Raw genomic sequence first — 19949 nt, forward strand, 5'->3', positions numbered from 1 at the left:
TAATTTTTTTTACATTGATTTGATTGGACTTTACTAACAAGTAACTATAGATGCTGTAGAATAACATGGTGCTTGTATAAAAATCCATGTATATGCTATATATGTCACATCAATGTTCATTTAATTCAAATTTAAACCCTTGTTAACTCTGTATATTTGTTGATGTTTCTAATATCTATATGGTGCTATATGATGTCTTTTGTGCTATGCCTAGGCCCTGACGAAGCGGGATTCCCGCAAAACGCTTAGGCCACATCTTCTGATATTCCACAACAGGACCTGCACATCCTGGAATCAAGAAATAGTAGACTGTATCTCTTTTCTTAAATTGTAACGGCTTTTAAAAGGTTTCCATCTATGACTTTTATAAAATTGTATTTTACAGTATTGTTCATACTCCACTAAGGCACATTTAAAGTCCCACCCCATCCCATTTTGAACTCTAATTCCAGATATTGGACTAGTCGGTGGTGTCCAGTTGAAGGACCAAATCAGATTCCCATTTTTTTACGTAGTGTAGGGGTGTGTGCGGTGGTGGGTCTAATAATTGTGAGTAGAAAGAGGAGATTAGGCCTCATGAATGGGGGTTCTTTTTGCAGATACGTTCAAAGTTGGTCATGTTGGGTAGAGAGGAGTCTAAGCGTAAGCAGGAGGAGAAAAAGTGTTTAAAGTGGAGTTCCACCCTGAAAAAATAAAGTCCACCAAAAATCTAAAAAATAAATAAAATAAAATGAAATAGCTGTTGCTATGCGGAAGTCCTGAATCTGCCTCTTCATCCTCCGCGGTGGATTCTCTTCCTCCTCCTACACTCGGTTTCTTCTTGTGAATGGGGCGCGCTGCATTCTGGGAACTGTGTGTATCCCAGAAAGCAGCCAGCCCATTCACAAAGTGCACGGCTTCACTGCCTGTTTCCCTTACTGTGGATGGCGGCGCCTGGAGCTGCCAGGATCTAGGATCGGCCTCGGCGGGGGCCGACATCGCTGGCGACAAGGACAGGTAAATGTCCTTATTAAAAGTCAGCAGCTACAGTGTTAGCAGCTGCTGAATTTTAATTTTTGTTTTTTACCGGACCTCCGCTTTAAGTTGTAGATAGCGGAATATTTCAGAATCGGGAATTCCGTATGTTTCACACAGAGTAGGAAAGGTTTTAAATGTGTCGGGAGTTGTGAATCTGTGAGCCTGGATTAGGTTAGCTGCAGACCATCGGTTAGGTGCCCATATTAAGTCAATGATATCAGGAGCATCGCTGCCCCTTTGTGTACATCAACTGTGGGGTAGGAAATCTCCTGCCCACAGCTCATAACTAGTGTCTAGAACCAATGGTGGATTAGCACATTTTGCCTAAAGCGGAGTTCCATTCAAAAATTCAACTTCCTCTTTTCGGAACCCCCCCTCCGGTGTCACATTTGGCACCTTTCAGGGGGGAGGAGGGAGCATATACCTGTGTAATCCAGGTATTTGCTCCCACCTCCGGGCATAGATCGCCAAGGCACCCAACGCCATGTCTGGTGCCTACTCCGCCCACCTCGCTGTCTTCTGGGAGACACACAGGTCCCATAAGACAGCAGGGACCAGTGGGATAGCGCAGCATGACTCGCGCATGCGCAGTAGGGAACCAGGAGGTAAAGCCGCAAGGCTTCACTTCCTAATTCCCTTACGGAAGATGGCGGCGCCTCCACCCGAGAGCCGAGGCACAGATCGGCTTTGGGTGCCGACATCACGGGCACCCAGGACAGGTAAGTGTCCAAATATTAAAAGTCAGCAGCTGACTTGGGGTGCTCCAAGGTGGGGAAAAGGGGGCAAATGAACGAGAAGGTGCAGCGCCTGGAATTGTGCTTTTAAGCACTTCCGGACTGGCTCACGCCTCTATACGTCTGCACTTTGAAGAGGGATATCTTTGTTATGGCAGCAGCTAGCTGCCATAACCTAGATATCCACTTCTTCAGTTAGTTGTCCAGTTAAAGATAAAAGTGGGTCTCTGCAGCGTAAATGGGGCCTGCATAAGCGCGCCTAATTCAAATGAGGATGAGGGGGGCGTGTTTTATGTTAATTATTGGTGACCCGACGTGAATGACGTTTTTCCCGAACGGCGCATGCGCCGTCCGTGGAATTTCCCAGTGTGCATTGCTCCAAAGTACGCCGCAAGGACGTCATTGGTTTCGACGTGAATGTAAATTACGTCCAGCCTCATTCACGGACGAGTTACGCAAACGACATAAAATTTTCAAATTTCGACGCGAGGACGACGGCCATACTTAACATTGGCTACGCCACCTAGGGGGCAGCTTTAACTTTACGCGGCGTATCTCTTACGGAAACGGCGTATCTTTACTGTGATGGGCAAGCCTACGTTTGTGAATCGGCGTATCTAGTCATTTACACATTCTACGCCAAAATCAACGGAAGAGCCACCTAGCGGCCAGCGGAAAAATTGCACCCTAAGATACGACGGCGCAGGCCGTCGTATCTTAGCTAGGTTTAAGTGTATCTCAGTTTGAGCTTACACTTAAACTTACGACGGGCTTAGATTCCGAGTTACGTCGGCGTATCTACTGATGCGCCGGCGTAACTCTTTATGAATCCGACCCTTAAACTTCTAAAAACATTCAATTTCGTACCATTCTCTTCTCCCTTCTCTCCCCTACTCTGTGCTTGTGAGACACCGCTGCACATGTAACAATATGACATGTAACTGCATTTCTGTGTTAATTTTTTTTACATTGATTTGATTGGACTTTACTAACAAGTAACTATAGATGCTGTAGAATAACATGGTGCTTGTATAAAAATCCATGTATATGCTATATATGTCACATCAATGTTCATTTAATTCAAATTTAAACCCTTGTTAACTCTGTATATTTGTTGATGTTTCTAATATCTATATGGTGCTATATGATGTCTTTTGTGCTATGCCTAGGCCCTGACGAAGCGGGATTCCCGCAAAACGCTTAGGCCACATCTTCTGATATTCCACAACAGGACCTGCACATCCTGGAATCAAGAAATAGTAGACTGTATCTCTTTTCTTAAATTGTAACGGCTTTTAAAAGGTTTCCATCTATGACTTTTATAAAATTGTATTTTACAGTATTGTTCATACTCCACTAAGGCACATTTAAAGTCCCACCCCATCCCATTTTGAACTCTAATTCCAGATATTGGACTAGTCGGTGGTGTCCAGTTGAAGGACCAAATCAGATTCCCATTTTTTTACGTAGTGTAGGGGTGTGTGCGGTGGTGGGTCTAATAATTGTGAGTAGAAAGAGGAGATTAGGCCTCATGAATGGGGGTTCTTTTTGCAGATACGTTCAAAGTTGGTCATGTTGGGTAGAGAGGAGTCTAAGCGTAAGCAGGAGGAGAAAAAGTGTTTAAAGTGGAGTTCCACCCTGAAAAAAAAAAGTCCTCCAAAAATCTAAAAAATAAATAAATAAAATAAAATGAAATAGCTGTTGCTATGCGGAAGTCCTGAATCTGCCTCTTCATCCTCCGCGGTGGATTCTCTTCCTCCTCCTACACTCGGTTTCTTCTTGTGAATGGGGCGCGCTGCATTCTGGGAACTGTGTGTATCCCAGAAAGCAGCCAGCCCATTCACAAAGTGCACGGCTTCACTGCCTGTTTCCCTTACTGTGGATGGCGGCGCCTGGAGCTGCCAGGATCTAGGATCGGCCTCGGCGGGGGCCGACATCGCTGGCGACAAGGACAGGTAAATGTCCTTATTAAAAGTCAGCAGCTACAGTGTTAGCAGCTGCTGAATTTTATTTTTTTTTTTTTACCGGACCTCCGCTTTAAGTTGTAGATAGTGGAATATTTCAGAATCGGGAATTCCATATGTTTCACACAGAGTAGGAAAGGTTTTAAATGTGTCGGGAGTTGTGAATCTGTGAGCCTGGATTAGGTTAGCTGCAGACCATCGGTTAGGTGCCCATATTAAGTCAATGATATCAGGAGCATCGCTGCCCCTTTGTGTACATCAACTGTGGGGTAGGAAATCTCCTGCCCACAGCTCATAACTAGTGTCTAGAACCAATGGTGGATTAGCACATTTTGCCTAAAGCGGAGTTCCATTCAAAAATTCAACTTCCTCTTTTCGGAACCCCCCCTCCGGTGTCACATTTGGCACCTTTCAGGGGGGAGGAGGGAGCATATACCTGTGTAATCCAGGTATTTGCTCCCACCTCCGGGCATAGATCGCCAAGGCACCCAACGCCATGTCTGGTGCCTACTCCGCCCACCTCGCTGTCTTCTGGGAGACACACAGGTCCCATAAGACAGCAGGGACCAGTGGGATAGCGCAGCATGACTCGCGCATGCGCAGTAGGGAACCAGGAGGTAAAGCCGCAAGGCTTCACTTCCTAATTCCCTTACGGAAGATGGCGGCGCCTCCACCCGAGAGCCGAGGCACAGATCGGCTTTGGGTGCCGACATCACGGGCACCCAGGACAGGTAAGTGTCCAAATATTAAAAGTCAGCAGCTGACTTGGGGTGCTCCAAGGTGGGGAAAAGGGGGCAAATGAACGAGAAGGTGCAGCGCCTGGAATTGTGCTTTTAAGCACTTCCGGACTGGCTCACGCCTCTATACGTCTGCACTTTGAAGAGGGATATCTTTGTTATGGCAGCAGCTAGCTGCCATAACCTAGATATCCACTTCTTCAGTTAGTTGTCCAGTTAAAGATAAAAGTGGGTCTCTGCAGCGGATTCGCCGCAAGATCACTTTTATCGGCGGCGGAAGAGGGCGCCCCCTCTCGTGCCCTCTGCCATTTAACGGAGCTGTCGGCATCGGCGGAGGCGATCGGATCCTCTTCTATTCCTCGCTTAACTATACGGAAGCGCCACCTAGCGGCCAGCGTAAATATGCAGCCTAAGATACGACGGTGTAAAACACTTACGGCGGTCGTATCTTAGGGAAATCTATGCGCAACTGATTCTATGAATCAGGCAAATAGATAGGACTGGCCGGACTCAGAGATACGACGGCGTATCTTCTCTCTGAATCTAGCCCACTGTTTTTAACTTGTAAACAACAAATCTCAGAAAGAGGTTCTGTCCTTAAGTGGTTAATATCTGTATTTTGGCACTTCTGTGATATATGAAAAACAAGATTTCTCTTATACTTCCTTTGGATTCACAAGCCTTTATTTGCACATATACAGACAAATGACACCAACAGAGACACACAACACAGCTAACACTCATCCACATCTGCAATATAATGATATTTTCAGCAAACACATTCAATTTTAAGCCTTTGATTATTATACTTAACACAGACAATAGGACACCCTGACATTGCTGTCTGGTGGAAAAGGCAGCCCGAATATTTATATAAATCCTGAGGCTTTAAAAAACTCTAAGTGAAATCCTCCCAATGTGTGGCCTCGTCTGTGAAAGAAGCATTGAGATTATATATAAAAAAAAAAAGCACTTGGTACCTTTTCCATGCCATCTTCCTTCAGGCTAATAATATCCAAATCAAAATCTCTTCTCAAGCCGTCCGTTCTATTGAAGGTGATCCGACCTGTCAAACCATCCCAGCGTGCCTAGGGACACATAGACAAGAAGAGATATTTAAAGCCCAGCGTACTATCCATCACTTTACTGGAACACACAAACAGCTGAGCAGAGCCTACTTTGAGATAGATATATACAGTATATATACAGTGCCTTGAAAAAGTATTCTTAACTCTAAACTTTAATGTATTTTATTGGGATTTTTACCAACACAAAGCGGCACATAATTGTGAAGTGGAAGGAAAATGATAAATGTTTTTCAACATTTTTTTACAAATAAAAATCTGAAAAGTGTAGCGTGCGTTTGTATTCAGCCCCCTTTACTCCAAACTAAAATCTAGTAAAGCCAATTGCCTTCAGAAGTCACCTAATTCGTAAATAGAGTCCACCGGTTTGTAATTTAAATAGAAACAATTGTGGAGAAGTTTAAAGCAGGGGTTAGGTTAAAAATGTATCCCAAGCTTTGAACATCTCTCGGAGCCCTGTTTAATCCTTCATCCGAAAATGGAAAAAGTATGGCACAACTGCAAACCCACCAAGACATGGCCGTCTACCTAAGATGACAGGCCGGGCAAGGAGAGCATTCATCAGAGAAGCAGCCAAGAGGCCCATGGTACTCTTGAGAAGCTGCAGAGATCATGTGGGAGAATCTGTCCACATGACAACTATTAGTTATGGAAGAGTGGCAAGAAGAAAGCCATTGTTAAAAGAAAGCCATAAGAAGTCCAGTTTGCAGTTTGCGAGAAGCCATGTGGGGGACACAGCAAATGTGGAAGAAGATGTTCTGATCAGATGAGACGAAAATCTAACTTTTTGGCCTAAAAGCAAAACGCTATGTGTGGTGAAAAACTAACACTGCACATCACCCTGAACACACCATCTCCACCGTGAAACATGACGGTGGCAGCATGATGTTGTTGGGATGCTTTTCTTCAGCAGGGACAGGTAAGCTGGTCAGAGTTGATGGGATGATGGATGGAGCCAAATACAGGACAATCTTAGAAGAAAACCTGTTAGGCCCCGTACACACGTCCGAGGAACTCGACGTGCCAAACACATCGAGTTCCTCGTCGAGTTCCGTGTGGAAGCCGCCGAGGATCTCGGCGGGCCGACTTTCCTAATTGAACAACGAGGAAATAGAGAACATGTTCTCTTTTCGGCCCGACGATTTCCTCGTCGGCTTCCTCGCTGAAAAGTGTACACACGACCGAGTTTCTCGGCAGAATCCAGCTCCGACCGAGTTTCTGGCTGAATTCTGCCGAGAAACTCGGTCGTGTGTATGGGGCCTGAGAGTCTGTAAAAGACTTGGGCGGAACCTCCGCCACACATTTTTTAGATATTTATTTGCCAAAAAATTGAAAACCATTTATCATTTTCCTACCCCTCTTACATTAGTGATGCCATGTTACCCCTCTTATATCAGGCATGCCATGTGACCTCTCTTGCCTCTAGAATTCAACATGGTCTCTTGCCTCAGTGATGCCATGTGACCAGTCCTGTCTTGCTGATGCTATCTGGTTTAGGGGATCTACAGCTAATTATGAACAACTATTTTATCCCTGCCTCTGCTCCATGTTACAGATATACCAGTCAAGGTGAACAGCATAAACCATTTAATGACGTTTGATGGTACCAAACATTAAAACAAGGCTAATTATCAAGAGAATTACAAATTCAGTTCCATTACTTTCCTCCTCATGAAATGATGTGCAGAAATATATATTTGTTGCGCCATTAAATTAAAGACCAGGCAGTAACTTTTTATTACAGAACTACGGAATACATTTATTATGCTTTGCAGCACATGCAAATGTGTCTGGCCGTGTATAACAATGAGAAGTGGACAAGGATTTCTCCGAGCCGTGACAAAGCTGGAATAATCTCCTATTACGTGGGCTACAAATTATGAATCTGGTGTTGTGAAAAACAAAAAAAAAGTCATAGACCTGATTTACTGAAGTGTGCAGTTCAGTAAAAAGAGGCAAAGGGTCTGATTATAGGGGTAATAGAAAATGAAAGAATGGAAAAAAGAGTAAAACATAATCAAATAGAATAGAAAAAAAATAGAATAGAAAATAAAGGATAAGAATATAATAAAAAATTGAATAGAATAAAATAGAAAGAATATAGCCAACTTCTGAAAATCGAATTTGAAAACAATTGAAAATAATAATGCTCACAATCCAAGGTTTTACTGTATATCAATTGTGGACCTGGCACTCAGCTGGGAGCCATACCAAACATTTCTTTGAAAATATAAAGTTTTGAAAAATAAAGTTTATTTGAAGTCAAGTTGTAATTTAGTTTTTTCTTGCCCTTTAAACCAAGGGAAACATGGCTGACATACCTCTTTGATGAGATTCATGAATCGGGGTCCGAATCTCCAGGGTTTGTGTCGGTGGCACTGAAGAGAGCTGACAGTCATCTGTGAAGCTCGCTGGGTGGCAACTGCGACCATGTAGACAGCATCATACATCAACGCTGCATCTGTCTGTGTTGGAGACATAGACAGACTACATTTTACTATAATACTCATGACTGAACAAAGCTGCCTCCGTCTGTCGTGCTATTCGTCACAATTAATAAAAAAAAAAACATTCATGCTGATGATTATTTTATGAAAACTCTTCTGTAAAAAAATACGTACCTACAGGTGAGAATATAAAAATCCAGACGCAAGTTGTTTTTTGCATTTTAAATGTGTAGTACTGAGCTCTTCGATAGTACTATAAGCACTACTTGGCTCCTACATATAAATCTTAGGCCTCGTACACACGATCAGTCCAAACCGATGAAAACGGACTGAAGTTAATTTTCATCGGTCCAAACCGACCGTGTGTACGCCCCATCGGTCTGTTGTCCTTAAGTCCAAAAACAGAGAACTTGTTTTAAATTTGGACCGATGGACGCCTGACCGATGGTTAGTACGCAAAAGCATCGGTTCCAAACCCGGGCTTGCTCAGAATCAAGTCCACGCATGCTTGGAAGCATTGAACTTCATTTTTTTCAGCACGTCGTTGTGTTTTACGTCACCGCGTTGGACTTGATCGGTTTTTGAACTGATGGTGTGTAGGCACATCAGACCATCAGTCAGCTTCATCGGTGAACCGATGAAACTGAACTTCAGTCCGTTTTCATCAGTTTGGACTGATCGTGTGTACATGGCCTAACCTTCACCTATAATACCTTGTATTAAAGTGAACCTCTTATTCCTGTGCAGGGTCAAGCAATATATCCTTTTAATGCTAGTCCCCACAGTTTATTGTATTATCGACACTTTGCTTCCCCTGGATAAGGCACAATATTCTATACAATACTTCCAAGTATGGGTTGACCATGTGACTTACTTCCTTTACTCACAGGTGACAGCACTGATACTTGGCTACTGGTCACTCTGGCATGGAAAGTACCCTCAACCCTATCCAGGCTCAAGGTCAAGCCACTTCACTTTGCTACTGCAACAAATGGAGTGCCAGGGTGCAATGCGAAGGTACAAGTAAAGGCAACTGCTGCAGCAAGCATTAAAGTCAACTTTTTTATTTATTTTTTATTATCAAATTTAATTTTCTTGAGATTCAACATATCAACCCAATATAATACAAACTTATATTTTCATAGTATCATAAGGAAAACTACATAAACATAAAACATACCAAGTTATTCTGTTGAAGACTATTAAAAAAAAACACACCAACATAAATAGAAAAAAGAAAAAGAGAAAGAGAGGGGAAAAAAAGTAACAAAGAAATCTAGCTCTCTCCCCACTTAAGACACACTATGTTGCAAAAAATTGAGTCAGCTCTGTTACCTCCCCAGTTGGGGAGTCCCGCCTCTTGTCTACTCAAATTCCTAGTGTCCCTTGGTTCAACCACTGATACACCCCTATACACTGGTGCACTAGGGTGTTAAAATCGTATTAACTACTCAGTGCTCCCCAACCAATTCCTAAGTTACATCCCATGAAGAATTATCACTTTAAATTCCCCCTGAAAAATAAATAAAAATAAATAAATCAGGAGTGTAAGGCCCCGTACACACGACAGAGGAACTCGACGTGCTTGGCACGTCGAGTTCCTCGTCGAGTTTTGGGATGAAGCCGCCGAGGAGCTCGGCGGGCCGGCTTCTCCCATAGAAGAACGAGGACAACGAGAAAATAGAGAACATGTTCTCTATTTTCTCGTCGAGTTCCTCGGCGGCTCCATCGAGCCAAAACTGTACAGACGACAGAGATTCTCGGCAGAATCCGGGTTTTGACCGAGTTTCTCGGTGAATTCTGCCGAGAATCTCTGTCGTGTGTACGAGGCCTAAGAGGCTTCAAAGAGCTATCACCAAACACTTTCTAATTGTAGTCCAAAAAAAAAAAAAAAACTAAAGTGTAAGAGCCACATTATCACCAAACACTTATTCAATTACTAAATGTGCAAAAAAAGCCCTGTACACACGATCGGATATCTGATGGAATCTAATTCGATGAATTTTTTCGTTGCATATCCGATGAAGCTGACTTTCATCAGTCTTGCCTACACACCATCAGTCAAAAATCCAATCGTGTCCAAACGCTGTAACGTAAAACACTACGACGAGCCTAAAAAAATGAAGTTCAATGCTTCCAAGCATGCGTCGACTTGATTCTGAGCATGCGTGGATTTTTGACCGATGGAGTTCCATACAGACGATCGGATTTTTCTATCGTTTTTTTATCCATAGGAAAAATTTAAAACATGTTCTATTTTTTTTCACCGATGGAAAAAAAAATGATGGGGCCCAAACACGATCGGTTTGTCCGATGAAAACAGTCCATCGGTCTGTTTTCATCTGGCAAACCGATCGTGTGTACAGGGCTTAAAAGCCACGCTATCACCAAACACCACTTAAATTACTAATTATAATCCAAGAAAAAAAAACAGAAAAACCCCGGAAGTGTAAGAGGCCTTTTCTAAGAGCCTAATGCCTAGTACACACGACCGGGATTCCCGACGGGAAAAATCGAGAACCTGCTATCTACTTTTCCCCCGTACAGACGATCGGTTTTCCCATCGCTAAAACTCAGATGAGAACTTTTTTTCAAGAATCCCGAACGTGTTTATGCTCCATCTGAGTTTTTTCCCACAGAAAAACTACCAAAAATGTCAGTTTTCTGCTACACACAGCCAGGTTTTCTGATGGGAAAAAGTCAGTCGAGAGCTGCCCATACACACGACCCTGTTTTTAGATGGGAAAACTGCGAGGGAGCATACACATGGCTGGGATTCCCGGCCAAAAGCTCCCCACACAGTTTTTCCTTCGGAAAACCCGGTCGTGTGTAATGGGGCATAACACTTATTGAATTACTAATTACAAAAAAAAAAAAAAAGAAAAAAATATAAAGTTCCATTCTCCACTCCCCCTCCTACTACCCCCCTCCCCGCATTAAGTACATTCCCTAACTAAAGTGAATAAAAATCCCTTGGGATTACCCCAGCCCTTAACCTCTCTTATTCCGGGCCACTCATGCTACCACCAATGCATTTCCCCTTTGGGCATGTAAACAGAGCCACCCTCGTCACATATTCCCCCTACGCACATGTGCATGAGTGTCCGCACACTCACACTCACATACACATGTACGTCAAAGAAGGGGAGGGAAAAAGGAAAACAAAACTTTTTTATTCACTGTGCATGGATATAAGTTTACATTAAAATTTATGGTTACTTGATTTCTTGAGGCTTGTCTATAGCAAACAATTATAATGCCCCTCCCAAGTCTATAGCACGGCAAGAAAGGCATAGAACAGAACATTCACAGAAAAAACTATGGTTCCATATATACCATATGGTCAACAGTTTGATGGACAACTCATCTTCACAACTACTGAACAAAAGCATATGGACAGCCCTTTAAATTATTGACCTCCCCTCTTTACAGTGAGGAGTGCTGTTAAATTTACAACATACAAAGACATTTTAGACCTGTGGTGCCCAACATGTTTCACTGGGATAAATGTGGCTCTTTGGCACATATTGTGTGACTTTTGGGACCCCTTCAAAAAGTAGTTTGTGTTTTCCACGCTTAGTGCTTACTCATCACAGTGAAGGAAAATGCTCTTTAGACTCACACGTAACTTTTTTACGCTAACTTTTTTAATCTATTCTATTTGTCTGTCACTTTTATATATTTTTTTCTTTTTTCCTTTCTTTTTTTTTTAACTTAATCCTATATAATGGATCTTGTTGAGAAAAATATCAAATGTGGACTGTAGGGAGCACAACTGTGGAAGTATTGTTTTCTAAGAAGCTGTAACAGCTGTGATCTCAATCAGTCTTATGAAACGTATCTCTGGTCTATGATAGCATCCTGAAACTTGTCTCCGGTCCATGTATGTCTTTCAAAGAATTACCCAATCTCCAAAAATTCCTACAGTGTGTCTATATGTAGGCAGGTTGAAAATGTGTGTGCAGTTAGTTATCCAGCAGCCAGTCCAGGCTGGAGAAAGGGTTAAACATTTTCAGCTCAGTTCCTAGGCTTTGGTTCTGGTTGGCCCAACTGGGCTAAAAAGGGAGACAGCTGAGATCTGAGGGCTCCGGAGAACAGGAACATGGGTACAGGTGGAATGTAAACTCATCTGGGGGTGTAAGTGTGACACTGAAAAAAATGGGGATCTTGGACAGCATCCAATTAATGGACAATGCCATTATGGACTCTCACCTCATGGAGGTATGCCTGGACCACAACATTGTCTTTGCTAGGATCAGGGATGGGACTTTTTCATTGTGTACAGTAAGGTTATATTAACCGTTGAAAGCCTGGTCTGAAGTTATTCAAAGGAATATATGTTGGTTCTGGCGTATTCCAAAGAACCAGGGTCTGTAGAGCACATGTGGGGTATGAAGTTACACCACTACAAAGGGTTTATATGGCAAGTCAAAAAGAGGAGTATAGTTGCAATGTTAAAGAACAAGCTGCAAGCAACCAGTTGTACCAGTTGTACTGCAAGCTGCAAGCAACCAGCATGGTACCTGGTAAGGTTACAGGTCCCCTGGTAATGAGGGGGTTGATGTTCTGGCTCCCACCCTAATGCCGCGTACACACGATAATTTTTCGGCATAAAAAAAAAAAACATTTTTCGGCATGTAGAAAAAACGAAGTTTTTCCAACTTCATCATTAAAACGACGTTGCCCACGCACCATTGTTTTTTAAAAATGCTCTAGCAAAGCACGGTGACGTAGAACACATATGACGGCACTATAAAGGGGAAGTTCCATGCTGATGACGCCACCCTTGGGGCTGCTTTAGCTGATTCCGTGTTAGTAAAAGACGATTCGCGCTTTTCAGCCTGTTACAGCGTGATGAATGTGCTTACTCCATTATGAATGGTAGTTTTACCAGAACGAGCGCTCTCGTCTCATAACTTGCTTCTGAGCATGCACGGGTTTTTAACGTCGTTTTAGCCCACACACGATCATTTTTTACAACCTGAAAAACGACATTGTTTAAAACGTTGTTAAAAAATGCAGCATGCTCGAAAAAAAAAGTTGTCGTTTTTCAGAAGCCGAAAAATTATGTGAAGCCCACACACGATCATTTTAAATGACATTTTTTTAAAACAACGTTTTTTTCATGCTGAAAAATGATCGTGTGTATGCGGCATAAGGGTTGAAATCCAATAGCAACTGGATCCAAACCCATGTTACAAAGATCTATGGCCTGGTCACAAGGTACGGGAAGGGAAGAGTTATGTGAGAGGGCGCATGATGTCTGTGCTATGTGCTCGGTGGGACCCCATTCTGTTACTGGGAGTGAGGAAACAGAGGAACATTGGACTGGTTTTTAGGAAAAAACACACTACTTTGAATAAAAAAAATAATACAACAGTAAAGTTAGCCCATTTTTTTTTTATGTTGTGAAAGATAATGTTACGCTGAGTAAATTGATACCCAACACGCTTCAAAATTGTGCCCGCTCGTGGAATGGCAATAAACATTTACCCCTAAAAATCTCCATAGGTGATTTTCAAAAATGTCTACAGGTTACCAGTTTAAGTTACAGATGAGGTCTAGGGTTATAAATATGTGATACCTCACATGTGTGGTTTGAACACCGTTTTCATATGGGGGTGCTACTCATGTATGCGTGAGTTTGGTGAGACGGGCGCTTTTAATTTATTTATTTTTTCCTCATTTATTTTTATTTTGACACTTTTTTTTTTTAAATAAAGAAATTGGCAAAAACTGTCTGTTGTCGTTTTTTTGGTAGATGGGTAGGGGTACAATGTACCCGATACTCATTCATATAGGGGGGCAGGATCTGGGGGCCCCCTTGTTACAGGGGGCTTCCAGATTTCGATAAATTCTCTGCCTGCTGACCCCCACAACCACTGGGCAAGGGTTGTGGGGATGAGGCCCTTGTCCCTATCAACATGGGGACAAGGTGCATTGGGGGGACCCCAAAGCACCCTCCCCATGTTGAGGGTATGTGGCCTGGTACAGTTCAGGAGGGGGGGCACTCTTCCATCCCCCTCTTTTCCTGCGGCCTGCCAGGTTGCATGCTCGGATAAGGGTCTGGTATGTTTTTTTTTTTTTTTTGGCACAGGGTTCCCCTTAAAACCCATACCAGACCCAGGTCCCTGTACACTTTTTATGGCAAAAACTTGCATATAAGCCTTTAAAATTAGCACTTTTGATTTTTCATGTTCGTGTCCCATAGACTTTAATGATGTTCGCACAAATTTTTTGCCTGCTTTCAGTGTTCTCGTGCGAACTGAACCGGGGGGTGTTAGGCTCATCCCTAATAAGATGTTTCTCGAACAGTGTTTTTCCTCCGATTTTCTTAAAGTGTGTACCCTACTTAATAATTGTAGAATAGTTTTGGTAATTGAATAATACATTGTTTAACAAGGTCTATACCTCTGTACCAAAAAATAGGGACAAATGAGGAGAAAAGAGGGACAGCGGGAATTCATTTAAAATGAGGAACAGTCCCTCAAAATGGTAAGGCCTTTGAACGGCTATACCTCTTCCTTTAAATAAAAAAACTAAAAACATTACATTTTTAAGTCGTTTGCACTTGGATGGAATGGAGAGTTCTGCAGGAAATGTTTCACATTGGAGTCTAAGTCAGATACAAGGTAATTCAATTTGCCAGCAACAGAACAAAACTGAGATATCAGAGTTGGGTTGAGTTGGCCTTTAAGAAGGCTGGATGTAAGAATGCAATGATAAAAAGTCACATTGTACAAAGCACAAAGAGTATATACAGATCACAGAAGCATTCTGTCCTTCTAGCAGTGATAGTAATTCAGAAAGTCAGCTGGTTATGTTATTGCGCTGGTCTTGTTGTCAAGGTTGTATATTACATCAGCAGGCTATAAATATAAGACTGGAAGTCACAGCAGTTTGATAAATATACAACTGGACTTCAGCTTGTCAACAAAGCAGACATTAAATTAAAATAGTTTCTACCAGCAAGACACAGGTGAATGAAAAAGAGTCGCTACAGGGCTTGGTGATCAAGGTTAGATACAGCGCCATCAAATCGCACCTTCAGCTGGAGACTAGAAGGTGAAAATAAAACAAAAACTATTCGTCACATCAAGGAGGCCCCAGCTGGCAGCTGAATTACATCTTATGACTGAAAAGAAACCTGGAATCATTTTCATGTTTTTTAGATACATTGTATGTGGTTGTAATTCATTAGAGTAGAACTAAAGTCAAACTTTTCATTTTGGACAGAGTAAGGGAGAATTATAATCCCTGTGAGTTTATATTTTATTTTTTGCTATCCGTGTTCAATTGAAGAGATTTTCATTTACTTCCTGTCCCATAGCCAAAACAGGAAGTGAAGGGAAAACCCTGCGGTTTTTACTGTTTCTCAACTGCTCCCTCTTATGCTGCAGAGGCAGCTACTGGGGCTGTATACCCTGGTGGCACGTAGGTGAAATTGTCTACACACGCTCGGAATTTACAAGAACGGATCTTGTTGTAGGAAATTCCGTCAGAAAATGTCCGATGGGGCCTACACACGGTCGGAATTTCATTGAACATTTGTTGTCGGAAATTCCGATCATGTGTACGTGGCATTAGACACAAAATCAACTGCAGGGAGACCACAAGTATTCATGGTGACTAGCCCTTTGTCCTTTGCCTGCTCTTGTGAGCATAGCTCCCATAGTTCCCAACCTATTTAGAAACATTTGTCTTAAATTTGCCAGATAGGCAGTCAATATTTAACTACATATTTAGGCTTCCTACTTAGCAGCGCTGCAGCAAGACTATGTCCACCAGTCAGGCTTGGTCCCAGTGGGCAGGGCTGGACTGGGACAAAAATTTGGCCCTGGACTTCATCCAGACTGGCCCACTTTGACAGATCTCTCCCATGGCCGGACAACTCCCGCACCCCCCCGGCCACCCAAGCCCTCTCTCCACCTTCACTAGCCACTAACCGTTATACTTTATTCGAGTAGAACGGCTGGTACTGGTACTCTAAGGCCCCGTACACACGACCGAACATGTCTGCTAAAACTGGTCCGCGGACCAGTTTCAGCAGACATGTTCGGTCGTGTGTAGGCCCGAGCGGACAGGATTCCAGTGTACATTTGCCCGCCGGGCCTTTTTCCAGCGAGCAAATATTTCCAAACTTGTTTAGAAACAGCCCGCTGGAATCCTGTCCGCTCGGACATGTTCGGTCGTCTGTACAGACCTACCGTACATGTCCGAGCGCCCGCCATCCCTCGCATGCGTCGAATGACTTTGACGCATGTGTGGAAGCATTGAACTGGCAGGGCCGCCCACGTCGCCGCGTCATCGTCGCGGCGATGGCGCGGCCACGCCCCGCGTATTGTTTACGCGCGGATTTCTGTATGATGGTGAGTACAGCCAACATACAGAAATCCCCGGGCAGACATGTACGGTGAAAACGGTCCGGCGGACCGGTTTCATCGTACATGTTTGCTCGTCTGTACGAGGCATTATAGGCAGTACCAGTGGGGAAGCTAGACATTATTTCACCCGGGGCAAATAATAAGTTCGGTGCCCCCCCTTATGGGACAAGATTAGGCAGAAGTGAGAAACTCCCAGGCCATAGCTGTTGAGTCAGCTGTCTGTTCCCTTCCCCATGCTCCTCTGTCGTCCTCCCTGCTCCTCCTCCTGCTTCTCTGTTCCCCAAAGGTGAGTGCTGCGGGGAGGGAGAGGAGGTGATTGCTACGGGAAGGGAGAGACAGAGGAGCGGAGGGGGGCGGCGGTCCCCTGTCACTGAGGCCGGCCCACTGAGCCATCGGCCCACCGGGAACCTCCCTGTAGTCCCAATGGCCAGTCCATCCTTGCCAGTGGGTCACTGCAGCGTGTGAGCTGTAAACTAGGGGTATCAAATACAAGTGTCACCGCAGTACTTAGCCAACAATCTCAAGTGGTCTGAAAGGGGGGGGCTACACTTGGAAAGTTACCAATGTTTAAGTTTTTACACATTTTCTAACACCTACATTTAATTTATGAAGCTCTTTGTTCTTTTTGTTCTTCCTCCTATATTTGGACACTGCATAGCCATAATGAAGCCCTTTGGATTGAATGGCAGCCAGCAAATATGGTGAAACTGGTAGTGGAGATTGGTTTACAATGGAATGCACCTTATTTTAATTTATTTCAAAAGCTTTGGATATACATCTTTATCACCAAACAGCGCATCCAAAAAACAGCATGTGGGCATGTATGATTAGCTATCTTATGGTTTATTTCCCAATTCTGTGTTTTGCCCGGAGCTTTCCTTTAGGAGTTTAATGTAGAATATCACTCTATCCTTCATTAACCATTCCCTTTGTTCATGCTGCTCTGTGTCTAGAAAACGTGACACTATCATTCAATAGCTTTTAATGAAAACATCACAGATAATGCTTTATATGGAAATAAGAGCCATAGAAGGCTATACAATTTCCCAGAAAAAAGGTGAATTAGCCATATAATGCGTCATTAGGTTCCTATCTCACAAGTTTTTGATGCACAGAGGGCATCTGCATAGGCCAAATACTAAATACAATGTATGCTGATGATCTCTAGGGCAAATAACATTTATCCCTTTTTCATTTATAACAGTCATAATAACTAATATGTTGGCTATTTATTCCAATAATTCTCTGCGGCGATATATTTATGCGGAAGAGATCTCAAGATATGAAATGTGGCCTCATTAGATCCAAAGTTTACAAGGAATTTATTTTATCTGAGATGGGAGACTAAAAATATTCATCTTTTGTTTGCTATTTGGTTAACATGAGGATATGATTTTCCTTACAGTGGGCTATACACAAGAGCCTGTTCATGATTTACATATTATTCAGTAAAATGTATGTGTTTTGCCACAGGAAAGAAACATTCATTTCAGAGGAGCATTATCACATCATATCACTGTAGAGCACCTCATTTTCAAGAAACCCATAGATTGTCATTGCTGATTTCCTTCACACAACACTATTTTCCTAGCTGTCATACTGTCCCCTGACATCAGGACATCCCAATTACAGATTTGGAGCCAGTATGCGGCAAGTGAAATCAGAATAAAGTCTGAAGGCCAAGATCTTTCTGGGTGCAGAACCTAATGCCGCGTACACACGATCAGGCTTTTGCCGGCCAAATCTCATCGGAATTCCGACAGAAAAACATGTTCTATATCGAAACTCCGATGGAATTCATTGGAATTTCTGATGAAAAAACTGATGGGGCTACACGAGGCATTAGTGTTGGCTAGGCTGTACCCAGGAGGGCACATTCATGCACCTCTGGGGGCACTGCCCCAAAATTAAAAAATTTTGGAACAACACTTTTCCTTGGATTCAGAAAACCACACTTAAAGGAGTTGTAAAGGAATTTATAGAGCTTTCTTTTGGTGGTATTTGATCACCTCTGCGGTTTTTATTTGAAAAAAATGCAATATTTTTTACTTTTTGCTATAATAAATATCCCCCAAAAATATATAAAAAAAAAATGTTTTCCTCAGTTTAGGTCGATACGTATTCTTCTACCTATTTTTGGTAAAAAAAAAATCGCAATAAGCGTTTATCGGTTGGTTTGCGCAAAATTTATAGCGTTTACAAAATAGGGGATAGTTTTATTGCATTTTTATTAATTATTTTTTTTTACTACTAATGGCGGCGATCAGTGATTTTTTTCGTGACTGCGACATTATGGCGGACACTTCGGACAATTTTGACAAATTTTTGAGACCATTGTCATTTTCACAGCAAAAAAATGCATTTAAAATGCATTGTTTATTGTGAAAATGACAATTGCAGTTTGGGAGTTAACCACAGGGGGCGCTGATGGGGTTATGTGTGACCTGAAGTGTGTTTACAACTGTAGGGGGGTGTGGCTGTAGGTGTGACGTCATCGATTGTGTCCCCCTATAAAAGGGATGACACGATCGATGCTGCCGCCACAGTGAAGAACGGGGAAGCCGTGTTTACACATGGCTCTCCCTGTTCTTCAGCTCCGGGGACCGTTCGCGGGACTCCATTGGTGGTCGGGTCCGTGAGTCACGGTCACGGAGCTTCGGACCGGGTCGCGGGAGCGCGCCGCGGGCGCGTGCCCGTGACCCCACGGCTGGGCTTAAAGGACAACGTACCTATACGTTGATGTGCCCAGCCATGCCATTCTGCCGCCGTATATCGGCGTGAAGGGGTCCTTAAGTGGTTAACAAATACTGCTTTGTTTTTATAACATTTAGGGATTTTTTTTTTTTTTAATTGTCGCTCTATTTTTGTTTATAGCGCAAAAAAAAAAAAAACGCAGAGGTGATCAAATACCACCAAAAGAAAGCTCTATTTGTGGGAAAAAAGGACGCCAATTTTGTTTGGGAGCCACGTCGCACGACTGCGCAATTGTCAGTTAAAGCGACGCAGTGCCGAATCGCAAAAAGGGGCAAAAAGGGTCCTAACCGGTTAAAGACATTTTTCATTTTTATTGTTGCATTTTAAGCATCATTAAAATCACTGCTCCTGAAAAAAAAAAATTGCATTGATACATATCCCTCAGGGCAGTACCCCATACCCCTTTTGTGGCCAATTACTTGCATTTAAGCCTTCAAATTTGGCACTTTTTATTTTTCCTGTTTTCAGCTCCAATGGGGTTTGCCTTTTCGGGTCAGAACTTTTCCCCTGTTGGGGAGTTCTGCTCGAATCAAAAAGGGGGGTGTTTGGCCCATCTCTAGTAGCTTCCCATTGGGTTTCATAGTTATCTCTCCTGAGTAGCTTCCTTTAGGGCTGTTTCCCAAGATTCTTCCCATAGACTTCTATAGAGCTGTCTCAAATATATTTTCATAGGGTTATGTAAGTCTTGCTCCTGTGTAGCTTTGCATAGGACTCTATAGGTCTTTCTCCTGTGTAGCTTTCCATAAAGTTCTCAAGAGCAGTCTCCTGAATATCTTGCTATAGGCAATGCCAGGACAAGGTCATCCAGCGCCCAGGGCAAATATGCC

The 19949-nt window shown here is 43.0% G+C and overlaps 1 protein-coding gene across 5 annotated transcripts in view; it reads right to left on the reverse strand.

The window, feature by feature from the left end:
* The window catches only part of GRIK1 (glutamate ionotropic receptor kainate type subunit 1), a 581617-nt gene that overhangs the window by 196729 nt on the left and 364939 nt on the right, over positions 1-19949 (reverse strand). For all 5 annotated transcript variants that reach the window (XM_040338856.1, XM_040338854.1, XM_040338852.1 and 2 more), the window contains exons 7-8: positions 7859-8002; positions 5433-5540 (exon numbers count right to left, since the gene is read on the reverse strand). In XM_040338856.1, the coding sequence (XP_040194790.1) occupies positions 5433-5540; positions 7859-8002 (252 nt within the window). The remainder of the gene's footprint in view (positions 1-5432; positions 5541-7858; positions 8003-19949) is intronic.

Source organism: Rana temporaria, chromosome 2 (assembly GCF_905171775.1).
Source record: "Rana temporaria chromosome 2, aRanTem1.1, whole genome shotgun sequence".
Lineage (NCBI taxonomy): Eukaryota > Metazoa > Chordata > Amphibia > Anura > Ranidae > Rana > Rana temporaria.